Genomic DNA, 19,904 nt, shown 5'->3' on the forward strand with positions numbered 1-19,904 from the left:
GTTTAAGACTAAAGTCACCAAAATATTCAGTTGCCTACCTGATAGCAGATTTCAGGGCCAGTACAGGGAGCTGTAGCTGAGGGCAGTGTGCACAGAGCATCTTTTATTAGTGTTCCAGGTAATAAGTGAGGCTAAATGATGATCTTTTCAGAACATGTACAGTATGTAAATAAAGAAGTCAATTGTGGTCAATTTTACATAGTAAGCTGGCCAATTGACTGCCTCAAACTGAAGCAGAGCTGACTAAATACGTGATTGAAGTAAATAATGTTCTTCTTTTTGCATTTTTGTATTTCATGTGGCTACGTATTGTATCCTACATTTTGCACTGATTCAATAGACAGCATAGCCTGGTCAGGAACCCACGGAGAGAGCGTCAGAGGCTCTGCAACGTGTTGGATGAAGACACGAATGTGTTATGGGTGTAGGTCGCCAGAGGTCAGCATTGCACAGTGGGCAGACTGTTGCTGTCAACGGTGTCGCTCGAGCAGTGCAATGGCGTGTAAAAATTGTGGGATAAACCGCAGACTGTTTTGTTGCAGTCAAAATATCAGTGATTGTACGGGACGATGATTGTACTCGGTTGATGCTTGGTCGGATTTATGGACCAGGTTTGTGAGATGAGTTCCGCCGTGGTTTCGGATGCGCAGTGCGCTTTGCTGTCGCTGCTGACTTGGACTGCTGCAGTGTAAACAAGACTGTCCGAGGCTGCAGCGCTGCTGTCTGCGCGCAAGATGAAATCATACAATTCCAGTAGCATAATAGCTGACTTATCACTTTAAAAGAATAGGCTACCGTTTCATGACGAATGATCAATGGTCGTTTTTTTTAGGGCGCAACGACTTCAATATTTGCAGCGGAGAAACTGGCCCGAGCGCTCTTCAAGGATTTTCTTTTCTTTTTTTTAATATCGGGACATCTGTCAATCAGTACATCTGCTAGTTTTGGGCAATTACCAAACGTTCATCTTGACGTGTGATTAATCAGATGGACTTTGCTGCCGAGGAACCATCAACTCCTTAAATCTCAGAAGCAAAATGACTGACAACCAGGAAACCGCAGAAGCCGAGGACACGACTCTGTCCGGGAGCGCGACCTTGCCGCTCCGGCCGCCGAGCGAGCGTCTCTCGTGCAACAAGAGCAGCGTGTGCTCCCGGTCATACTTTGTGGTGGTGATGGTGTTTTTTCATGTTTACATCATTAATGTTATAGCACTGCTGTTTTACGTGCACTACAGCAGCGGACAGGAAGATGTGAGCCGGAGTGGTGATGCTGCTCTCAGCAGTGGCCACCAGCGCCCCGAGTCGCGACGTCCGCCATCAAAACCCGAGTTTCTGCGTGATGTTTCCCTTACAAGAATCGAGGGAATAAGGGTGAGTAATGTGATGACGCATCACTCTTTACTCCCCGTCTCTCTCTCTTTCTCACACACACACACACACACACACACGCGTGCGCGCGCGCTGTAAACAAATCAGCTCTGATTTGTCTTCCAGGTGGGGCATGTCCAGAAGGTGTCACTGGTGCCAGGGAAAGTGCATGAAATGCGGACTCTGAGCTTAAAACCCCTGCTGTTTGGTGAGAGGCAGAGCACACCCATGTGGCAAAACAAATGTCCAGCTCTCAAGCCAATCATCATCTTCTAGTGGAAGCAATAAACATTAGTTACATTTATCTCACTTGTGTTTCCATCTTCATCACACCCTTCTAAAACAAACAGCCTCGGGCAGACATGTTGTTGCCTATATGCATGCTAAGATCAATCGGGGTTGCATGACATAGGCCAGTAAGTCTGGGGGCAACTACTCCCTCAGCTTTGCACATGTGATCCAATTAGGGGCTGGTAGCTGACTGGGTAAAAGGCAGACCATCTCTACCTGAAGAACACAGTGCATCATCATACAGCATGCAGTCATGCAGCAAGGATGGTGTACAAACATTATGAAGTGAAGGTGTGTGTAGTTTTGCCCAATTCAGTCGTTTTCTGTTCTCTTTATTTGTGTTTTAATAACAAGATTAATAAGGTTGATATTAATGGTTAGGAGGTGGTCAACTGGCACTTTATTTAACCATTATCTACATTCTTATTCAAAAATGTGAAGTTCCCATTGCATTATCTGGGATATTGTCTCGGTCCAAAATGTAAAATGCAAGGTCATTTTAAATACATATTAACTGTTATTTTGTATTTTTCACAAACCCTAGAGTGTGTCTTAGCAGCATTTCCACTCCTTTGTTTTTATTGTTTACTTTGTTTGGAATTTAAGTTAATGTGTTGATTATTTTCTCTACTAAACCCCTGCAAAAAGTGAAAAATATTAAACACAAAGTACAAGGTGGTTACCCAAACATTTTGTATGTATGATCATATGGGACAAAATGAAGCAGCAAATTCTCCAGTTGGAGGCGCTGGGATCAGCAAAATGACCTAAACTACTGAGTCTCAGAATCATTTCAGCTTGAGCTGGCATAAATCTAGAGCTATTTGTAGAATGTAACATTACTTCAGTGAGGCAACATGGAAAATAAGAAACATACAGGCGAGAAGGTGCTGCAAAAATGTCATCTTTAGTGAATATCCTCTGGAGGTTTGTCTCAGTTTTTTTATTTGTATGTCTGCAGAGATCCCTGGCTTTCTGTCAGAGGATGAGTGCCGTGTCGTGATGCAGCTGGCACAACTCAAGGGTCTTATGGAGAGCCAGCTAATGGTACAAGAAGGCCAGGAAGAGCTGGCCAAGGAGCTCAACCTCAACCCGGAGGAGATCTTTAACCTTCTTGATATCAACCAGGATGGACAATTGCAGCTTCATGAGGTGTATGTCAGTTTGTGGATTGTGAGCCCGTGCAGTGTTGCGTGACGTCGAGCAGTTTGTTGCTTTAGGCGTGGTTAGCTCATCCCATCTTTAATACTGTACCTCCACCAGATACTGACTCATTCTCGAGTGAGGGACGGCATCTGGCTCACACCAGAGAACCTGCGAGAAATCTATGCCGGACTCAAAGCTGACAAGGATGGGAATGGTCAGCAACCAGCTTCATTCATCACTTTACATTTTAACTAAGACTTTAGACTTTTACTTAATATTCTTTAGTGTCACAAATGGCTGTTGTTGGCGCTTCACTAAAAATGCTCCCTGCGTTTTAGTTATACCAGGCTAGGAAAGATTTACAGTCAGTACTGTATATCTAGGGGCAATCACATATGAACTTTCTACAGATTGTTTACTTGTCTGTCTGGTTTTATTTTGCAGTTTTAAAGGCCATGCACCCTCACACAGGTGATTTATCCTGGCTGTTCAAACTTTCGCTCAGGTTGCGGCTGTGTGAAGCAGCACTGTCTTAATGTGAGGTCACCAACTTCATGAAAAAGAATAAATAATTTAACGATAATGGTGTAACCTCTTTACAGACATTTACATTGTAGATATATTAAAGGAATAATTAATTTAGATGTTACCTGATAACGCAAAATATATTTGCAGTGTGCAATACATTGAATTTCTTTGATAATACTGCAGGTACATTTTCAGTAGTAGTATTGGGATGTACTCGAATACATTAAAGAGATGCAATATGACCAAAGTTCATGGACATAAAGAAATGTTCGAGGGATATGAACCATGTTGTTCTAGTTTAAACATGTAGACATTGAATTGAGCCATGAATGTGGGCTGTGATGATTTATCCAACGCTTCAGTAAGGCCTCATGCACATTCTCATATTTTGGATAGGTTTGTTGAGTCTAGAAGAGTTCAGACTTCTGAGCAGTGACGCCTTCCAGCGCTTCCTGCTGCAGCGAGGGGTGAAAAGGAGTCAGCTGGTGAGGAACAGCAGACACACCTGGCTCTACCAGGGCAAAGGGGCACACCAGGTCCTCCAGGACATCAAGGCGAGGTTAGGACGACGCATTTAAGACTTATCTTTTATTTGAGTGATTCTACCTTTTCTTGACTATAAAGTACTGTGTGAGTTTCTAACGAATATAACTGACATTTTATTTGCCTTTTCCCAACAAAGGGTGACTCGCCTCACTCGACTCCCGCCCACATTAGTGGACCTCAGTGAGCCTCTCCAGGTGGTTCGCTATGAGGAGGGAGGACACTACCATGCCCACCATGACAGTGGCCCTGTTTACCCTGAAACAGCGTGCACACACACTCGCCTCGCTGCCAACACATCCACTCCTTTTGAGACGTCTTGCAGGTGAGATGTCAGAGGTACACAGTGTTGATTGAGATCACTGAAGCAGCGTTTCTCAACAAAAATATGTGAATGTTCAGATGTGAATTCATCTGTCCGATGTCATTACTAAATTGTGCATTGGCGCTCCATTGTGACAGCTGGCATGTTAGTTTGTGTGAATCAACATTATCAACTTGGAAAAATGTGTGTGTTTGCCACTTGTTTGCAAAGGGTTTGTATGTGTGTGTTTGTGTACTGTTTGTTTGCACCATACATGTGTGTGTCAATTTAAATCTGTGTTACACACTTAGGTACATCACAGTTCTCTTCTACCTGAACTCTGTTGATGGGGGCGGGGAGACCGCATTCCCTGTGGCAGACAACAGGACCTATGATGAAGTGGTGCGTAATTGTGTGTGGGTCTGGAAATGAGTACGGAGAGCCCTGCAAAAGTATTGTGCACATACTGTGCATGTCTTTCATGTTTGTGGTAACTCATTTGTATGTCAGTGAGTGCATGGGCCCAACATTACACAAACTGTGTCTCTGAGTGTTCTGGTGTGTTTTAGTCTCTCATACAGAATGACGTGGATCTCTTAGACACCAGAAGGAATTGTGACAAGAGTAACCTCAGAGTGAAGCCTACCAAAGGGACAGCTGTTTTCTGGTACAACTACCTATCTGATGGAAGAGGTAGGTAAATGAAAGCCCAGTTTCCAAGGATAATGTAGCTTGTTTTTCAAAGCTATATTTTTCTGGTACACAACGTGTGCCAATACTAAACCCAAAGACAACATGCATGCTGCTTATAATTTTTTCTAATAGTATTGGTGAAAATTTAACAGGATGCTGGCAGCTCTGTAACACCAGTTAGATCAGGCCCATTTACTCTATAACCCATGGACCAGATACTACCAAAATATGTTGTGTGCTAATATATTTTAAACATGATGCTGTAGGTGTGAGTTATTTGTAGCCATTCATTGACAAAGTATTCTGTGCATCCTGTGTATTCCCAGTGATCTTCCTATGCTTGCTTTGACATTGAGTAGCCCTGACTTAGACACAACAGTACTTTGAGCTGACTGCTACCATCAGCATGTGAACATGTACACGAGAACAATCCTTAAAATGCAAATATCAAGCAGGTATAACATTCAACATGTTCAACATCAGAAGTTAGCATGTAAAGCATGCTAACATTTGCAACTTAGCACTAAACACAAAGTGCAGAGGCTGATGGGAAATTGATTAGTTTTGCTGTTATTTGATCATAAATCAATTGGCCTATTGAATAAATTATCCTCATGGTGGTGGTAGAAGTTTATAATAAATCAGAACTATGAATGTCTGTACAAAATATTATGCCATAAAAACTATATCACTAAACTAGGTCAGTGGATGCCCACAGTAATTACAGTTCATCGAGAGAGGCACATTGATTTCTGTACATTCATGACAGTCAATCCGATAGTTGTTGAGACCTTTTAGTCAAAAACAAAAGTGTTAACCTTATAGTGGGGCAAGAGTACAAGTTTTGTGAAATCATCAAAGTCAACAGGACACATCTGGGGCTCAAGAAAGTCATTGTCAAAATAATATGACAATCCATCTAGTTGCTGAGATATTTCAAGTCCAGATCAAAAGGATGTACCCAGAGTTTGAAGTTCAGAGTGAATGATCAGATGTTCAGATTCCATTTTATATTGGTGTTGTTACAGATTTATAATAATATAGAACAATTGTAACAACTGCTGTATAATATAACTAATATATATATATACTTATGTATTTAACCTAATAGTTTAATAGTTTTCTGAAGAAACTGAACTGTAAAGAGAAGTTTCTGTAGGCTACCAATTAAAGGTTGTTCATTCATTAACCCGCTAAGCAGTGTGTTTGATGGCAAAAACAACAGTGTTAGAAAAAGATAAATGTTATAAACATGTGTTTATTTGTCTCGTTAGGTTGGGTGGGGGAGCAGGATGAATACGGTCTGCATGGTGGCTGTGTGGTCACCCATGGCACGAAGTGGGTCGCCAATAAATGGATCAACATTGATCCAGATTACCAGCGGCAGGCTCGCTACCAGCAGTTGGTGTCACAGCAGTCAGAGGAGGAGGATGATGAAGGGCTGACTCTGAACATGGACATACAGAGTCCAAGCATCCATCAAGACTTGTAGCTCATCGACCAAATTTATAAGAAATTTTTCCTAGCCTTCCTCAGCACAACATTTTGGTAACATCCTCTGTGGCCAGTATGTAGAGACAAGACTTATTCAGGGAATGAGGTCACAATGGGTTTATGCAACAGTAAAGAGATGCTTTTGTTAAATATCGCTATCCTTATATTATTTATTTTCTAAAGCTACCCATTTTAGGAGTGTTGCATTCAAAACTCAATCAAGGAGTTGCGATAAAAAAAACAAAAAAACTTTCCTTTGCATGCATTACCTTCAGATGTTTTGCTGTTACTATGAGCAACAATTGCACTTGAAATTGAAATGACAGTTGTAAACATTTCAATGTCCTACCTTGTTATTGCTGCCATTACCAAAAAAAAGGCTCACACACTGTCAGTGTGATGCATGTTGCCTTGTCTTTGCTCCTTGAATTCATCATTATTTTGTTCTTGTAGACTGCACAACACACTGAAATGCACAAAGTATTGCTCAGATGTTCAGATTCCATTTTATTTATTTACCATGTATTTCTTAAAGATGCACTGTCTCACTATCCCACACTGAATAAAGTTAAATTAAACTCGTGTCTTCAATGTTACTCTTCCTTTTACATAACTTAAATGCAAAATGTATAATATCAATTTAAAAGTAAAATGAAAGAGACACACTAAAAAGGTATTCATAAAATCAATACTTCATACGTAGTTATTAGTTTTATACTACACTCCTTGCTTGCATCTATTAATTTACAAATAGGATTTCTCAGTTTGCGATATTTTCTCCAGTCAATGTTCCTCCGTCATGTGCTGAATTTCCTGTTTGGTTGAAGGCCTTAAAGTTTAGTGCTGCAGTGCATGACCTGAAATCAAACAATTTTTAGAAAGTCATTTTTCTACAATGTAAAATTATCATGATCAAATGTTTTTAGTAGGTGCTTCTAAATGTTTTTCAATCAAACTTTGAACTGTTCAATGCTGATAATCAAGAATTAGCTAACTGCAAGTTGTCATTATAAAATGTGCTAACAGTGAAAAGAGAGCTACTGTAACTGTGTCCCCAAAGTGACTTGATGGTTGTGTGTCAGAATTGGACTTTACAAATGAAGCCTGAACATACTCACCGCTGATGGCTCGTATCTGGGGAATGATGTCGCTCCTCGGTGGTTTAGACAGTAGAGCACAGCATCATGGACAGAGGCAAAAAGATGTCTCTTTGTTATTGTCTCAGAGAAGAAGTCTCCCAGCTCTAATTGTTCTACCACAGAGGCTGCAAAGTAAAGAATTGTGGGAAAATTACCACCATGATATAAAGTTTATTCATGCAGTACAGTATTGTGAGTGAGAATGTGTTCACTTACCTTGACAACCAGCCATGTAGATATCCACATCAATCTCACTGAAGTCGTGGAATATCTGTCAATATAATACATACTGAGTGTTTCTCCTCAACAAAAGTACCCACTGCATCAACCTTTGAATGAATCTGTGCCCACATTTATTCCTTATTGGGTGCTACTAACCTCCATTATCCCAATAATCTATATATTAGTGAATCACTGAGGTTAATTTAACTGTAACAGAGCAAAAGTATCTAATATGTGTTTGAATGTAACTGAAAGTTCATAAAGTCACATTTCAGAGACATAAAAAAACTAAATTAAATCAAAATGGGTGCTCATTCAAAGTATAAGTCTGTGTTGTCTTCCAACAAGGACAACAATTAAAAAAATATTTAGCTTTTATAGTATTTTTTTACCCTGAACAGCCTGTATTTACATTAATCAAAGTATTTTGATACATTAATCTCATATATAAAATATGATTATATATATGATTTATAAAAAAAAAATCTAACTCTTAAGATCATCTATAAAATTCCCAAAGCAACCTGTTTATTTTTCTCATGCTTCTTAAAAATCCTTACATTATCTATTAGTTGCCACTGATCCCTGACTGAACTAAAAGCATAAGCTCTTCAACCAAGGGAAAATGTGGGACACTTTTCTACTTACATTTTTCATTGTTTTTATAGCCACTGTGTCAATGAAGTTAGCTGTGGAGAGGTCAAGAATGATGGAGTGAATGTCCCAGGTCCATTTGCCCAGGGATCCAAGAGAGACACGCTCCAGGTCACGACTCAGGGTGTCCTCACTAATGGAGTCCAGAGTGGTGGTGTCCCCGTCCTGCAGCTCAGACATCCACCCTAAACTGGTGCAATCTGGGTCCCCTCCTTTCAGGAACTCCCATCTCGAGTGACCGTCTGGTGTTCGGGGAGTGGTTGGGATGACAAACACTGTCCCATTCTCCCTCTCGGTCCAGTCCTGCTCCTCCCTCTGTTTGAGAGTACCATCTATACAAGTGTGCCTCCAGCAGCCGGCCTCTTCCTCCACAGAGACCTCAGGTGATCCAGACAGCTGTTTAGCCGCCATCTGTGCCTGCTTCTGAGGAGTCACGGAAGACAAATATTATCATAAAGTACTATTCAGTGTATGAAATGTATGTGAATCATTTTAAAGACTTTGGTTCCAGTGTTCTCTTGACAGTTACATAAGATAACCAAAGGTTCCCTCAAAACATGATCCATGTTATCACCATTATATTTAACATTTCCGGCATATTACCTCTCTCTTGGCCTGCCTCTTTGCCCGTCTCTCAGCCCTTTTTTCTCTTCTTCTCTGTTTGGCCTCCTGCCTCCGCTTATAGTTAATAATTTTACTGATGTCAAGCCCACTCTGCAAACAAAGAAAACCAAACCATCACCATCACATGAAAACGTAACAAAAGAAACATTTATAGAAATGTTTGCTTTGAAAAACAAAAAGGGACAAATTCAATTGCTTAAAAAAGAAAAGATTAGTCAATGAACAGAAAATTTGAATGCAACTATTTTGATAAAAGCTTAATCATTTCACTCAGGGCCTTGAGGTAGACATCAGGTCCAAAATGTCACAACATTTTATAAATAGTTATGTTTTTAAGGCGGATAAAACAAAGGATTTAAAGCACAACCAAAGATTCTGAGAAATTATATTGGACATTTTTACTATGTTGTCACATTTATAGACAAAGTGATTTGTTTATTAATCAAGAAAATAACAGTCATATTATTCAGCAATCACCAGCTGCCATCTTACACTTAATTTTATTATTAAGAGAACAAACCTTTTCTTTTAGGGCCTCAAGGTAGAGATCAGCATTGGCAAAATATACTGTAGCAGAGGAGCGGAATATAGTAACACCTGGAATGTCTCTGGCCTGTCAAACAGAGAAACATCATTAGCTTTTTTTGCAGTCAAGGTAAAAAAGCTATTATTTATGGTTTTCCATCCTTCTGTCTTACCTCTCTGTGGTTCTCTATATCCACATACAGTTCTGTACCTGGAACATTTCCCAGGACAGAGTATGTTGGCCTGAGGAATGAAATTTTTTAAAAAAAAAGGCTTTATATGTGTGTGCATTATGATTGTAAACAGTATTTTATTATAATCTGGCAGATCCTGCAGCCCAGTATAAGTTACTAATGTTGCCTCTCCCACACACAGCATGACTCAGATCTGCAGAGAGAAAGCCACTGCGATGAGGAGCATAAGAATCTTACATCTGAGTCCTGAGGATAACAGTAAACAGAGCAAAGGTGATGGATGCTGCCAGACCCAGATCCAGATTGAGTAGCAATGTTGACACCCACGTAACCAACCACACCACCTGGGTGACACAAGGTGAAATTGCTCCATTGTTTAAAATGACAATCACAAAGGAACAAATGGTGTTTCATAATTTATTTATCCTCTCACCAGATCGATCTTGCTTCTCCTCCACAATGTAACAATGTCAGAGTGCTGCTTGAACATGCCCTTCAAGTTTACAAAGACAATCGCTGCAAGGACTGCCTAAAACAACATGATTAATCAGATGGGTGCCCACAAATGTTAATGAGGCAAATCAATGCATGACATCACAGAAAATCTCTAACTGTCATAAATATTTACTGCAAAGGTTTTAGAGCAATCAGACCTTTGGCAGCTCCTGGAACAGCGTTCCAAGTTTCAGAATAGTCACCAACACAATTAGAGCTGAGGCCACTGCAGCCATCTGCAAGAAAGACACAAAGAGTGTTTATGTTTTTAGTTAAGTATTTGTGTTCAACATGCATGTTAACATATAAGTCTGTATAGTATGAATTATTTCTACAGATGAACCGTAGCTTGACAACATGACAGCAAATATTTCCATAATTGAGTGGTACCTGAGCAACTTTTATAAAGTCTTGTTTTTAGTGTTTAATTGATTTGATACATTGATTACATAATGAATACACGTAATATGTTGCTGCATAATAAATGTCTGAAGCTAACGATTACACTACATGTTCTTGTGCCATCGGGTTTTTAAGTTCTTACATCCATTGGGTCGTTATGTTTGTTAGTTCAGGTGGTTGAGGTCAGTCTGTATATTTCACCTTATATTTCAATCAAAAATTATCTCCTTGTGACCCCACCTCAATATGCCTTAACTAGGACATATTTGTTGCATATTCAGAGTACAATAATGGCATGTTCGCAGTGCACAACTAGAGTGACTTTGGCTTGTGAGGTCATCCTGACTTCTAGACTGCCTCTCTTTGTTGTTACTTCTGCTGCTCACTCACTTGTGTTTTACCTCCAGTGGTCTCTTGAATGAGACTTCGAGACATGGAGGGACAGACAGAAAAGCACTGAAAGAAACCTCCCACTGCATTACTGAGACCCAGCGCCACGAGCTCCTGCGGCAGGATGGTGACAAAGACACTAGGATTAGCAAGGAAACGATGAGAGAAACAAATACAAAACAAGTAAATGCCTGTACACTGAGGGTAGAGGCCATGAGTTCTGGTTCACCTGGTTACTGTCCACCTTGTAGCCATGTTTCAGTGCAAATGTTTTTCCAAGTGAAATAGATACGGCATATCCAACAATGGCCAGTGCAAAAGCATCACCAATTACTTCTCCAAAAAGACTGACATCTGGTACACTGGGAGAACTTAAACTGGCACACAGGCAGATGACAAGAAGGAAAACAGTTAGTAATAAAGGAGCTAAAAATATGATTAAACAAATAATGACAGCAGTTCAATCTGAGTGCTTACCCACTAGGAATTTCTCCAACAACAGAAATAGTGTAGTTGGTGTTCAAGTGGGCATATGATGATATTAATGTCCCCACAACAATCTAAAGTGATCACAGGAAACATACAGATCATAAGAGAAGCTCAAACATCAATCATTAAAATCTGTTCAATCATATGCTAGACGTGGACCTAATTATTAGCCATATATCTCATTTTTGCCGTGAACTGCACAAATGCAGAGACCCTGGCACTAGTGCTGATTCAGCTACTTGTTTCCACTGAGTCTGTGCTTTTTCAGTGCTGCAACATCAGCGTCAGCACAGAGCACAGAGGCGATACAATAAAGAGAGGCCAGAGTGTGTGTCCTCGTGTCAACTGACTGTGATGAGTTCCACTGGGACAGGCACTGGGAGCTTTGGGCCGAGGAATGAGTTGAGCTCCTTGGCTGCAATTAGGATCACCATTGTCACAACACTGACCACCAGAGTGGGAACATGAGTGTCTGCCAGTAAAGAACAAACATCCCTTAGAGTCTGAAAATCAAAAAAGGGAAAGCAGGAAGTGGTTATGGCTCAATGCTGCACACATAAAAATACATGCAGAGCTGCTTATATATCATGAACTAATGAGTTTAAAAGGTTTTGTTTTTTTTATTTGCTGGCTAATTTCCCAAGCTGCATTGTACACATGGCTCACAATAATCACTATAATAATAAGAAATGACAACATTTTAATTGTTTTATAGTTCCTGGAAACTGTGTTTTTTATCAGACGTCTTGCAGCTCATGCTGGAGCCTTCACATGCATTAGTGCTTACTTAGACCTGTAAACTGATTAATAAAATCTAAAGGCAGCAAGACTGGGTATTTACAAAAGGTGTGCATAAAGGGCTCAAAACAGAGCTCTAAAGCTTTTGCAGACCTGAAATGGGACAACACTGGACCCTGGTGGCAAATTGAAATAGATTTTGATTTGGTCATATCCTGTTGGTCATATCCTGCCAAACTGGGCCGGCACAGATATAGCAACTGGGTCAGAAATCGATACTTACATACACCAGTGACAGCGGACCACTAAAGCGTGTGGGTGAAACTCCAAAGATGTACTTCAGTTGTGCCACCACTGCATGTGCTGCAGCAGCTGTTGTGTAAGCCCGCACCAGAGGTTCAGACAAGTATGTTCCCACAAATCCAAACTTTACCACACCCAGAAGCACCTATGAACACAATTATTTATGTATTTTTGTGTTTTGATAGCTGTAACAGCAATGTAGGACTTTATTATTTGTGTGGGATGTTCTGTTTTGCAAACCTGAAAAAGTCCTCCAAGGACAGTAGTAGCAGCTGCCACCTGCACCCTGTATGTGTCCCGGGCAGTTATGTCTACCTCTGCAGTGATGTTCGTCCCATTCATTTTAAGGAAATCCACATCTGGAGCAAGTCTCTCTGTCACACTACCCACCATGATACTGAGCACCGTAAATGTACCTGAACACAATAAAAAAAAAATAGTAACACGTGAATACAAAAGTTGTAATGGTACAGTGTTTGTCTCTCTCTACTCACCAATGGAAATGTGACGTGATGTTCCAAAAAAAAAGTAGATTAATGCCGGGTAGAGGGATGTGTAAAGCCCAAATACAGGAGGTAAGGAAGCCAACAGCGCATATGCCATACCTGAAAAACAAAAACAAACAAACAAATAAATGTGCTTGCAAATTTATAGGCATTTCCAGCGAGAAAAAAATTCTCGACAAGGGTAAATAAACTTTTAGCAGAATTTTGCTTGTTTTTGAAAAAAGAATATGGAATAAAACTAAAATTACACATTTGGTTAAGTCATGGTTTTGTAGTTTGTAGTTTTGTAAGTCAAGTATTGTTGTTATTTACCTTGCGGCAGGTGCATTATACCCACACTAATCCCAGAGATGAGGTCTGGCATGCCATAGTCCCACACTGAGTACTTGGGCAGCCAGTACAGCACAGGCAGGCTGCTCACCACACTTCGCTTCAGTTTAGGCACTGTGCATCTGGGAGGGATTGAAGGACACAAGAGACATATGTGAACATCTTTACAATGGCAGATATTCTATATCATAAATCCAGTGACGATAGGTTTGTAGTACAGCACAGTAAAAGCATCAAAGTCATAAAACTCGTAGAGTTTGACTTACCTGAAGGAATCTTTAAGCTGCTCAGTTAAAGAAGGGTGGATGTCAGAGTAGGTTTTTCTTTGTGTTAGCTCCTCCAGTCTTTGCTCATCCAACACTTCTCTTTCCACTCTGTATTTCCCAAATCTGCGGGTGGAGTCCATCATGCTGAATCTGTTAAGCGCTGTACAACCCTGTTCTTTTTACTTTATTAATAAATGGCATATATCTATTTCAAAGACTATTGCTTAGTGGAAACCGTTCACCAAGACCAAATGCTACAACACTTCTGCAACACATACAAAAACTGTATCTACATATGTACAGCATATTGCCTAATGGTTAACGACAGTCAGGATGTTGTGGGCAGAGCCTCTCCATTACAACGATGAATGACTGCAACAAGAAAAGGATGTCATTAAGGCTTGAAAGAGGAAAAATATTAACTCTGGAACATGTTTCCATCCTGTTTTCCCACTCAACAACAAAAATGTAGTTAATGAGCCATGAAATATCATTTTACACTCATTACTACACAGGACGCGTCTTTATTGTGGACTACTTTTGAAGATAACTTAAAATCTGTCAAATTAAAAATTGGTTTCTATTGAAAATCAACTACTGGCAAGTCACAAAGTTAGATAAACAGATTTTGTTCACAAAATGTATCGTGGCTGCTGCAACAGTCTTAATAATTATTATTATATTAAGGATCAAACTTAATAGGAAAGGTTTGATTTTTGAAACATGCGGGCACACAGTATACAGTCTACCGGGTCTTTAAGAGAGGGCTGTCCTGAAATTTGAATCCATGCTGGGAGCAGTGTTTCAGTCATTCCAGTGCTGCATGCACGTGACCAAGACAAACAAACTGGAAAGCAAAATTACCCCAAACAAAGTAGAACATAATACCAATGAGTCCAAGTATGAATCACAACGAAATGATAACTTTTTTCATTGTGACTGCCTAAAATCCTTCTCTTTACTTATTACTCAAATCGTTCTGACCCACTTGCCTTCTGCAACAACACTGTCTATTTTTGGGTTAACAGCTCAGAGGGCCTACATGGAGGGGGGATACATACCTTTGCCTTGCATTTGCTAAGACCTCTCTTACCCCCCCCTGACTGGCACATTTGTTGACATCAGCAACACATGTTATCTGAGGAATAACATGGATACTTACTGGTGTTTTTAGGCCAAAGAAAACAGCAGATCTTTTTTTTTTAATCAAGAGGAGTTGATGACTTTGGTAAGACTTTTTATGATGATACTGAGTGCTGATGATCTGTTCTGCTGCTGTGCTAACTTTTTCGAGAGCACATACTTTACTATTTATATTTGCTATATTAAAAGGCTGATCAGGGAACTGATTTTATTGAAATGGTATAAGGCTCACGAGAGTATCCTTTGATTTGTTGTTGCTATCAGAAATGTTGTAATGCTTTTCTAATTTATATTGATATGGATTAAATTATATTTTCTCTTTTAATATCAAGAAACCTGCAATTAAGAAGGTGTTGCCTAATCCAGAGTTTATATGACAATAGTTAAATTAAAAAAAAAACTTATGAAACTGCAGTTTAATTTGATAACTTTGTTTATGTTTTTAATTTTCCTTTTTTTCAGTGACGGCCTCAGTAGTTGTTCAGGGTGAATAAAGCCTCCCGTGTAGCTTTCTTGATAATAGTTTCACTGACGATTTGGAAAATGGATCTTACTGCCAAACATGGGCTGGTGCTGCTCAACCAGCTGAGGAAGATGAGGGAGATTGAGCATTTGACTGATGTGGTGCTGGTGGCTGAAGGCATCAGCTTTCCCTGCCACAGAGTAGTTCTGTCCGCCTTCAGTCCATACTTTCGTGTTATGTTCACCTGTGGTCTCCGTGAGTGCAACAACAGAGAAATATTCCTACGTGACACCCCTGCAGACAGCCTGGCCCTCCTCTTGAACTACATGTACTGCTCAGATCTTCCTCTCACCAATGCCAACGTACAAGGCATTTCTATTGCAGCTTTTCTTCTGCAGATGGATGACGTCTTCACTCGCTGCCAGCTACACATGACTGAGAACATGGATGCCTCCAATTGCCTTGGTGTGTATTACTTTGCGCGTGACCTTGGAGCAGAGGAACTGGCTGACCATGCTCAGCGCTTCCTGAGGCAGCACTTTGTCCAAGTCTGCCAGAATGAGGAGGTCCTAGAGTTGGAGGCCCATCAGCTTGGAAAGCTCCTGACTTCTGACGACCTGAACATTTCACGGGAAGAAACCATCTTGGATGTGGTGCTTCGCTGGGTCAGACACGGCACCCTGACTGATGCAGAAGTACGCGTTTGTCATCTTCCAGAGCTCCTGAGGAAGGTCCGTCTGCCGCTGATAAACCCTGACTATTTAAAAGAGGCAATGAAGAGAAACACGGCCCTGCTGGCAGATGCTGAATGTCTAGAGATGCTGAATAAAGCATTGGAGGTCACAGCGATGCATCTCTCAGCTGCACCACGCAAACTCAAGCTGCGGTATGGCATGGAGACTACAGATCTGCTGCTCTGTATTGGTAATGACAGTGGTGGGATCAGGTCAAGGTATGGCAGCTTTGCTGAGCGCAGCTTTTGCTACGCCCCATCCACGGGCCGGACCTACTACATCACCTCACCTCGCTATGGAGAGGCTCTGGGATATGTGTGTGCTGGGGTTGTGACTGAAAGAAACAACATTATTGTAGCAGGAGAGGCAGGTGCACGCAGAATGGCCCGGCAGAAAGACATGAATGTTGAAATCTACAGGTAAACTATTAGGTGATACATTTGATCAAAGTGCATTTGCTTGCCCTACGCAGACAACACCATTTCTTTTCTGGTTGGTGTTACAGGTACAAAGTGGAGGCCCAAGGAAGCTGGGAACGTCTGACATCAGCAGAGTACCGTGATTCTTACGCTCTGGAATCACTGGGTGACACTCTGTACCTACTGGGTGGGCAGATGAAGCTGAAGGATCAGTTTATCATCACAAACTGTGTGGAGCGTTGGTCTCTGCAGGGTGGACCCTGGCGGAGTGCAGCACCCTTGCCCATGCCTTTGGCCTATCACAGTGTGGTCAGAATGAAAGATCGCCTTTATGTGATTGGTGGTCGAACCCCACAGGTGATGCAAAAGGATCTTTGCACAGCAATAATTCAAACATTTAATTTGGTTCTTCTGAAATGTAGAGGATTAGACTTTATTAACTCATTTAATAGGTGCTATTATTGTGTCTGGTTGTGCTTCCTCTCTAACTGCACCTGCTCTGCTTTGTCATACCCTCCCTCCCTTCCAACCTACCAGTCATACCGGATGGATGATGAGCCTGACCGTCTTAGTAACCGCCTTCTGGAGTATGATCCAAACACAAATAAATGGACAGAACTTGGTCCCATGAAGTACTCAAAGTACCGCTGCAGTGCTGTGGCACTCAATGGGGAAATTTTTGTGATGGGTAAGATTATTTGTTCAGACAATTTAATTAGGAATGATGAATTTAGTTTTTGTTTTTTTTCATTTTTAATCTCCTGATATGCACACATAAACACAGTGTTGGCATTATTATGATAAATTAATTGAATTTCACTGAGATCTGTTGGAATTTGTTTAAAAATGATGATGTCTGATGACCTGGTTTGCAGGAGGTATTGGATGTGAAGGAATGGACCATGGGCAATCACGTCACTGTCTTGATGCTGTGGAGATCTACAACCCAGACGGAGATTACTGGAGGGATGGACCTCCTCTACCATGCTCCCAGCTTTCACTGCGAACCAATACCTCCAATGCCGGAGTAGTGGGAGGAAAGATTTATGTTTGCGGATATTACAAAGGAGCAGGTACTGAAAGAATATATCCTACGGTGTGGAAGATATTTGAAATTTGTTTCTATGTGACTCCGTATTAACCCTCCACATTTCTCAACTACCCTTAGATCGGCATGACGATATAACAAAGGACATTTTGGAGCTGGATCCATGGGAGAACCGGTGGACAGTGGTGGCTCGGCAGGCTCTGATGCATGACAACTATGACGTCTGCTTAGTGGCAAAACTCAACCCGAGGGGACTCATTTCCCCGCCTGCAGACTTAGTAAAACTGTGACACCCCTGTCAGTCAGATCAAAGTCTGTGTGGGTGAATTAGTGAAGGAAATTAATTATTAATTATTAATGCGTTTAATTCTGGGCCAAAGGCATTTGTTTTTTCAAGCAGAAAGTCTTAGTGCCCTGCATGAAAGAGAGTCTGCGGTTGATAGTTTACATGCACATCGGTAGGCAGAATAGCAATTTGTAAATACAGTATTTTTGTTGTGTCTTATTTCATTGTGTTACATCAGCTGAGAAGATTCCCTGAAACCTGCAGCTGCGTAGTGAATATTATTATCAACACTGGGGAAGGATTTCCACTGACAGGCATAAATCATAGTTATGATGGTGGACTTCTGGCTTTGATGTAAATGATACCTACATTTTGGTATATGGCCTGATTTTACGAGATAAAAATTAAAGCTTTTTAATGAGAACAGTAAACTGATATGGGCAAATTTAGAAACAGTAGAACATTTTTATTTTATATCCTTATTTTTCTTCTCTGTGGTTTGCTAAAGCAGAATCAGTCACCGTTTTGCAAATAAACTTGCACTTTATCAATGTTCTGGTGCATGACTGTTGTAGTGTGCACACATTTACACTGATTGTACAACAGCCCTTATTTATATGTTCATGTAATTGTTCAGTTTTGTTTGAAACTGTAAAGGAGGTGTTCATTCAGCTTTATGGGAGGATGTGGTTAGTGGTGCTTTACAAATGTGTTGCAACATACAGATATGTTTCTAATATTAGGACTATAATATTAGGAAATAAATGAAGTGGACAAAAAATGTTAAACGTCTGGGAAGAGGAATAAGGGTCTCAATAAGGGTGTATTCAAACAATTCAGATTTGTTTGATGTCAATTTATTTTAAATACCAAGTCAGCAGTATAAATAAGAATAAATTTGTTTTAAAAAGTCAGCAGAGATCCTTAACTGATACAATATTTTAGGCCTGAAAAACATGGACAGGATCAAAAATTGAAAGTATGTAATACATTGTGGACAACAAAGTTCTTAATTTACATGTTCATAGTACCCTTTTAAACCCCTCCACAACTCTTCAACCATGTAAGACAAAAAAAATACTTATCACTGTGTCTATTCCTCAAAGAAAATCAATAACTTTCAAATAGAGCATTAATCTCCAGTAATAATAAATACAGGTAGAAACAAGTTTGGCTTTAACTCCTCCAAAAATATGAATACAAATGACTCACTATTCTCCTTTACTCATCGTCTAAAAGTCAAAATCAGAATCAAACAACTGCCACAGGCCTTCAGGCTTCACCAGGGTCCCCGCATTGGACTCAGCCGACAGCTTCTCTAAGATGGGATCGATTCCGCTAAGGCACACAGAGCTGCTGCTGTCCTGAGACCAGCTCACAGGTGTGATTAAACACCCTGCAGTTGCACTGGACTTGGTCTCCCTCTTCATACAGTCTGGGGTGAGGCCCTGGTTGGTTACTGCGTTCAGGTCACGACGCTCACAGAGAGGTGTCTGCTGTTTGCTACGGTTCACGAGAGGCTGACTGTTTTCATCCGAAACAGCGCCCTTTCTCCTCTGTGAGAACACCAGTGGTCTCTTTTTGCGCCTACTGTACCCGCTCTGCTTGAATTTCTTCTTTCCGATGATGCGGAAGTGATCCTGAGGGGGAACTTCCACCAGATTTTGTTCAAGGTTGTATGATGCACATGTGAGCTGTGTGCCTTTTAGCTTGTTATCCTGCAGGATGTTGTAGGCTGATTGCTCCAGCCCGGGTGATGTCTGGATGGCACTATCCATCACTCTGCCAGTGCTGGGTCTGGCTGAATGCTCTGAGACTGAAGTGTTGGGAAGCTTCAGGGCCTCTTCAAACATGTCTTGCACCTTACTCTTACACTTCAGACTATTGATTAGGCTTTGCAGATGTGAGCCAAGCTCTGCTGTGGCATCTCCACTCTGCAGGATTAAAACAAACAGTTATACTAATCACTAATCAGAAACCAAAAATATGTTTGCACATCGTTAAAAAAAAAAAAAAGTTGATATCTCCACCACAATCTAAGTAGGCTACTATTTACCTTTTGCACTTTTTCCTCCAGCTTTGTCAAAACATCTTCCTGGGATTTCATTTTATTTACCAAAGTCTCAAACTGCTGGGAAATGTCCTTCTGAAGACTGTTCCAATTA

The 19,904-nt window shown here is 40.7% G+C and overlaps 4 protein-coding genes across 4 annotated transcripts; 2 read left to right on the plus strand and 2 right to left on the minus strand.

Annotated features, from left to right (window-relative positions):
- The first annotated feature begins 443 nt into the window (after positions 1 to 443).
- p4htmb (prolyl 4-hydroxylase, transmembrane b) lies at positions 444 to 6,951 on the plus strand. The gene is made up of 9 exons (XM_069143763.1): positions 444 to 1,373; positions 1,497 to 1,578; positions 2,623 to 2,813; positions 2,925 to 3,021; positions 3,732 to 3,894; positions 4,018 to 4,203; positions 4,494 to 4,584; positions 4,752 to 4,875; positions 6,150 to 6,951. Exons 1-9 carry the CDS (start codon positions 1,038 to 1,040, stop codon positions 6,365 to 6,367), a joined length of 1,488 nt encoding a protein of 495 aa, XP_068999864.1. The 5' UTR covers positions 444 to 1,037; the 3' UTR covers positions 6,368 to 6,951.
- A 71-nt stretch (positions 6,952 to 7,022) lies between these two features.
- On the minus strand, positions 7,023 to 13,828 carry slc26a6l1 (solute carrier family 26 member 6, like 1). Its single transcript, XM_069143752.1, has 19 exons — positions 13,647 to 13,828; positions 13,363 to 13,502; positions 13,039 to 13,149; positions 12,785 to 12,960; positions 12,525 to 12,689; positions 11,854 to 12,006; positions 11,492 to 11,574; positions 11,244 to 11,391; positions 11,015 to 11,128; positions 10,381 to 10,458; positions 10,161 to 10,256; positions 9,965 to 10,071; positions 9,707 to 9,776; positions 9,529 to 9,621; positions 8,988 to 9,098; positions 8,379 to 8,807; positions 7,725 to 7,779; positions 7,488 to 7,633; positions 7,023 to 7,226 (listed from the first exon to the last, which is right to left on the minus strand). Exons 1-19 carry the CDS (start codon positions 13,787 to 13,789, stop codon positions 7,200 to 7,202), a joined length of 2,445 nt encoding a protein of 814 aa, XP_068999853.1. The 5' UTR covers positions 13,790 to 13,828; the 3' UTR covers positions 7,023 to 7,199.
- Positions 13,829 to 14,753: 925 nt separating this feature from the next.
- Positions 14,754 to 18,291, plus strand: kbtbd12 (kelch repeat and BTB (POZ) domain containing 12). Its single transcript, XM_069143772.1, has 6 exons — positions 14,754 to 14,874; positions 15,252 to 16,405; positions 16,492 to 16,762; positions 16,943 to 17,093; positions 17,281 to 17,478; positions 17,574 to 18,291. The coding sequence occupies exons 2-6, from the start codon at positions 15,333 to 15,335 to the stop codon at positions 17,741 to 17,743; spliced, it is 1,863 nt and encodes a 620-aa protein (XP_068999873.1). The 5' UTR covers positions 14,754 to 14,874; positions 15,252 to 15,332; the 3' UTR covers positions 17,744 to 18,291.
- A 677-nt stretch (positions 18,292 to 18,968) lies between these two features.
- LOC138199704 (uncharacterized) lies at positions 18,969 to 19,904 on the minus strand. The gene is made up of 2 exons (XM_069151841.1): positions 19,796 to 19,904; positions 18,969 to 19,673 (listed from the first exon to the last, which is right to left on the minus strand). Exons 1-2 carry the CDS (start codon positions 19,844 to 19,846, stop codon positions 18,972 to 18,974), a joined length of 753 nt encoding a protein of 250 aa, XP_069007942.1. The 5' UTR covers positions 19,847 to 19,904; the 3' UTR covers positions 18,969 to 18,971.

This window comes from Embiotoca jacksoni, unplaced genomic scaffold, assembly GCF_022577435.1.
Source record: "Embiotoca jacksoni isolate LCO1_2020_lvr unplaced genomic scaffold, fEmbJac1.0.p SCAF_1, whole genome shotgun sequence".
Lineage (NCBI taxonomy): Eukaryota > Metazoa > Chordata > Actinopteri > Embiotocidae > Embiotoca > Embiotoca jacksoni.

What these genes read in the sequence shown, in the direction of transcription:
- p4htmb (XM_069143763.1), top strand. Translation starts at nt 1,038, where the DNA reads ATGACTGACAACCAGGAAACCGCAGAAGCCGAGGACACGACTCTGTCC. An exon ending in CTTAAAACCCCTGCTGTTTG is followed by an intron (nt 1,579 to 2,622) that starts GTGAGAGGCAGA and finishes GTATGTCTGCAG; the next exon opens with AGATCCCTGGCTTTCTGTCA. An exon ending in CTCCAGGACATCAAGGCGAG is followed by an intron (nt 3,895 to 4,017) that starts GTTAGGACGACG and finishes TTCCCAACAAAG; the next exon opens with GGTGACTCGCCTCACTCGAC.
- slc26a6l1 (XM_069143752.1), bottom strand. Translation starts at nt 13,789, where the DNA reads ATGATGGACTCCACCCGCAGATTTGGGAAATACAGAGTGGAAAGAGAA. An exon ending in TTGAGGCCCTAAAAGAAAAG is followed by an intron (nt 9,099 to 9,528) that starts GTTTGTTCTCTT and finishes CTTTGTTTGCAG; the next exon opens with AGTGGGCTTGACATCAGTAA. An exon ending in CCAGATACGAGCCATCAGCG is followed by an intron (nt 7,227 to 7,487) that starts GTGAGTATGTTC and finishes GTTTGATTTCAG; the next exon opens with GTCATGCACTGCAGCACTAA.
- kbtbd12 (XM_069143772.1), top strand. Translation starts at nt 15,333, where the DNA reads ATGGATCTTACTGCCAAACATGGGCTGGTGCTGCTCAACCAGCTGAGG. An exon ending in ATGAATGTTGAAATCTACAG is followed by an intron (nt 16,406 to 16,491) that starts GTAAACTATTAG and finishes TTGGTGTTACAG; the next exon opens with GTACAAAGTGGAGGCCCAAG. An exon ending in TTGGTGGTCGAACCCCACAG is followed by an intron (nt 16,763 to 16,942) that starts GTGATGCAAAAG and finishes CCAACCTACCAG; the next exon opens with TCATACCGGATGGATGATGA.
- LOC138199704 (XM_069151841.1), bottom strand. Translation starts at nt 19,846, where the DNA reads ATGAAATCCCAGGAAGATGTTTTGACAAAGCTGGAGGAAAAAGTGCAA. An exon ending in TGGAGGAAAAAGTGCAAAAG is followed by an intron (nt 19,674 to 19,795) that starts GTAAATAGTAGC and finishes TTAATCCTGCAG; the next exon opens with AGTGGAGATGCCACAGCAGA.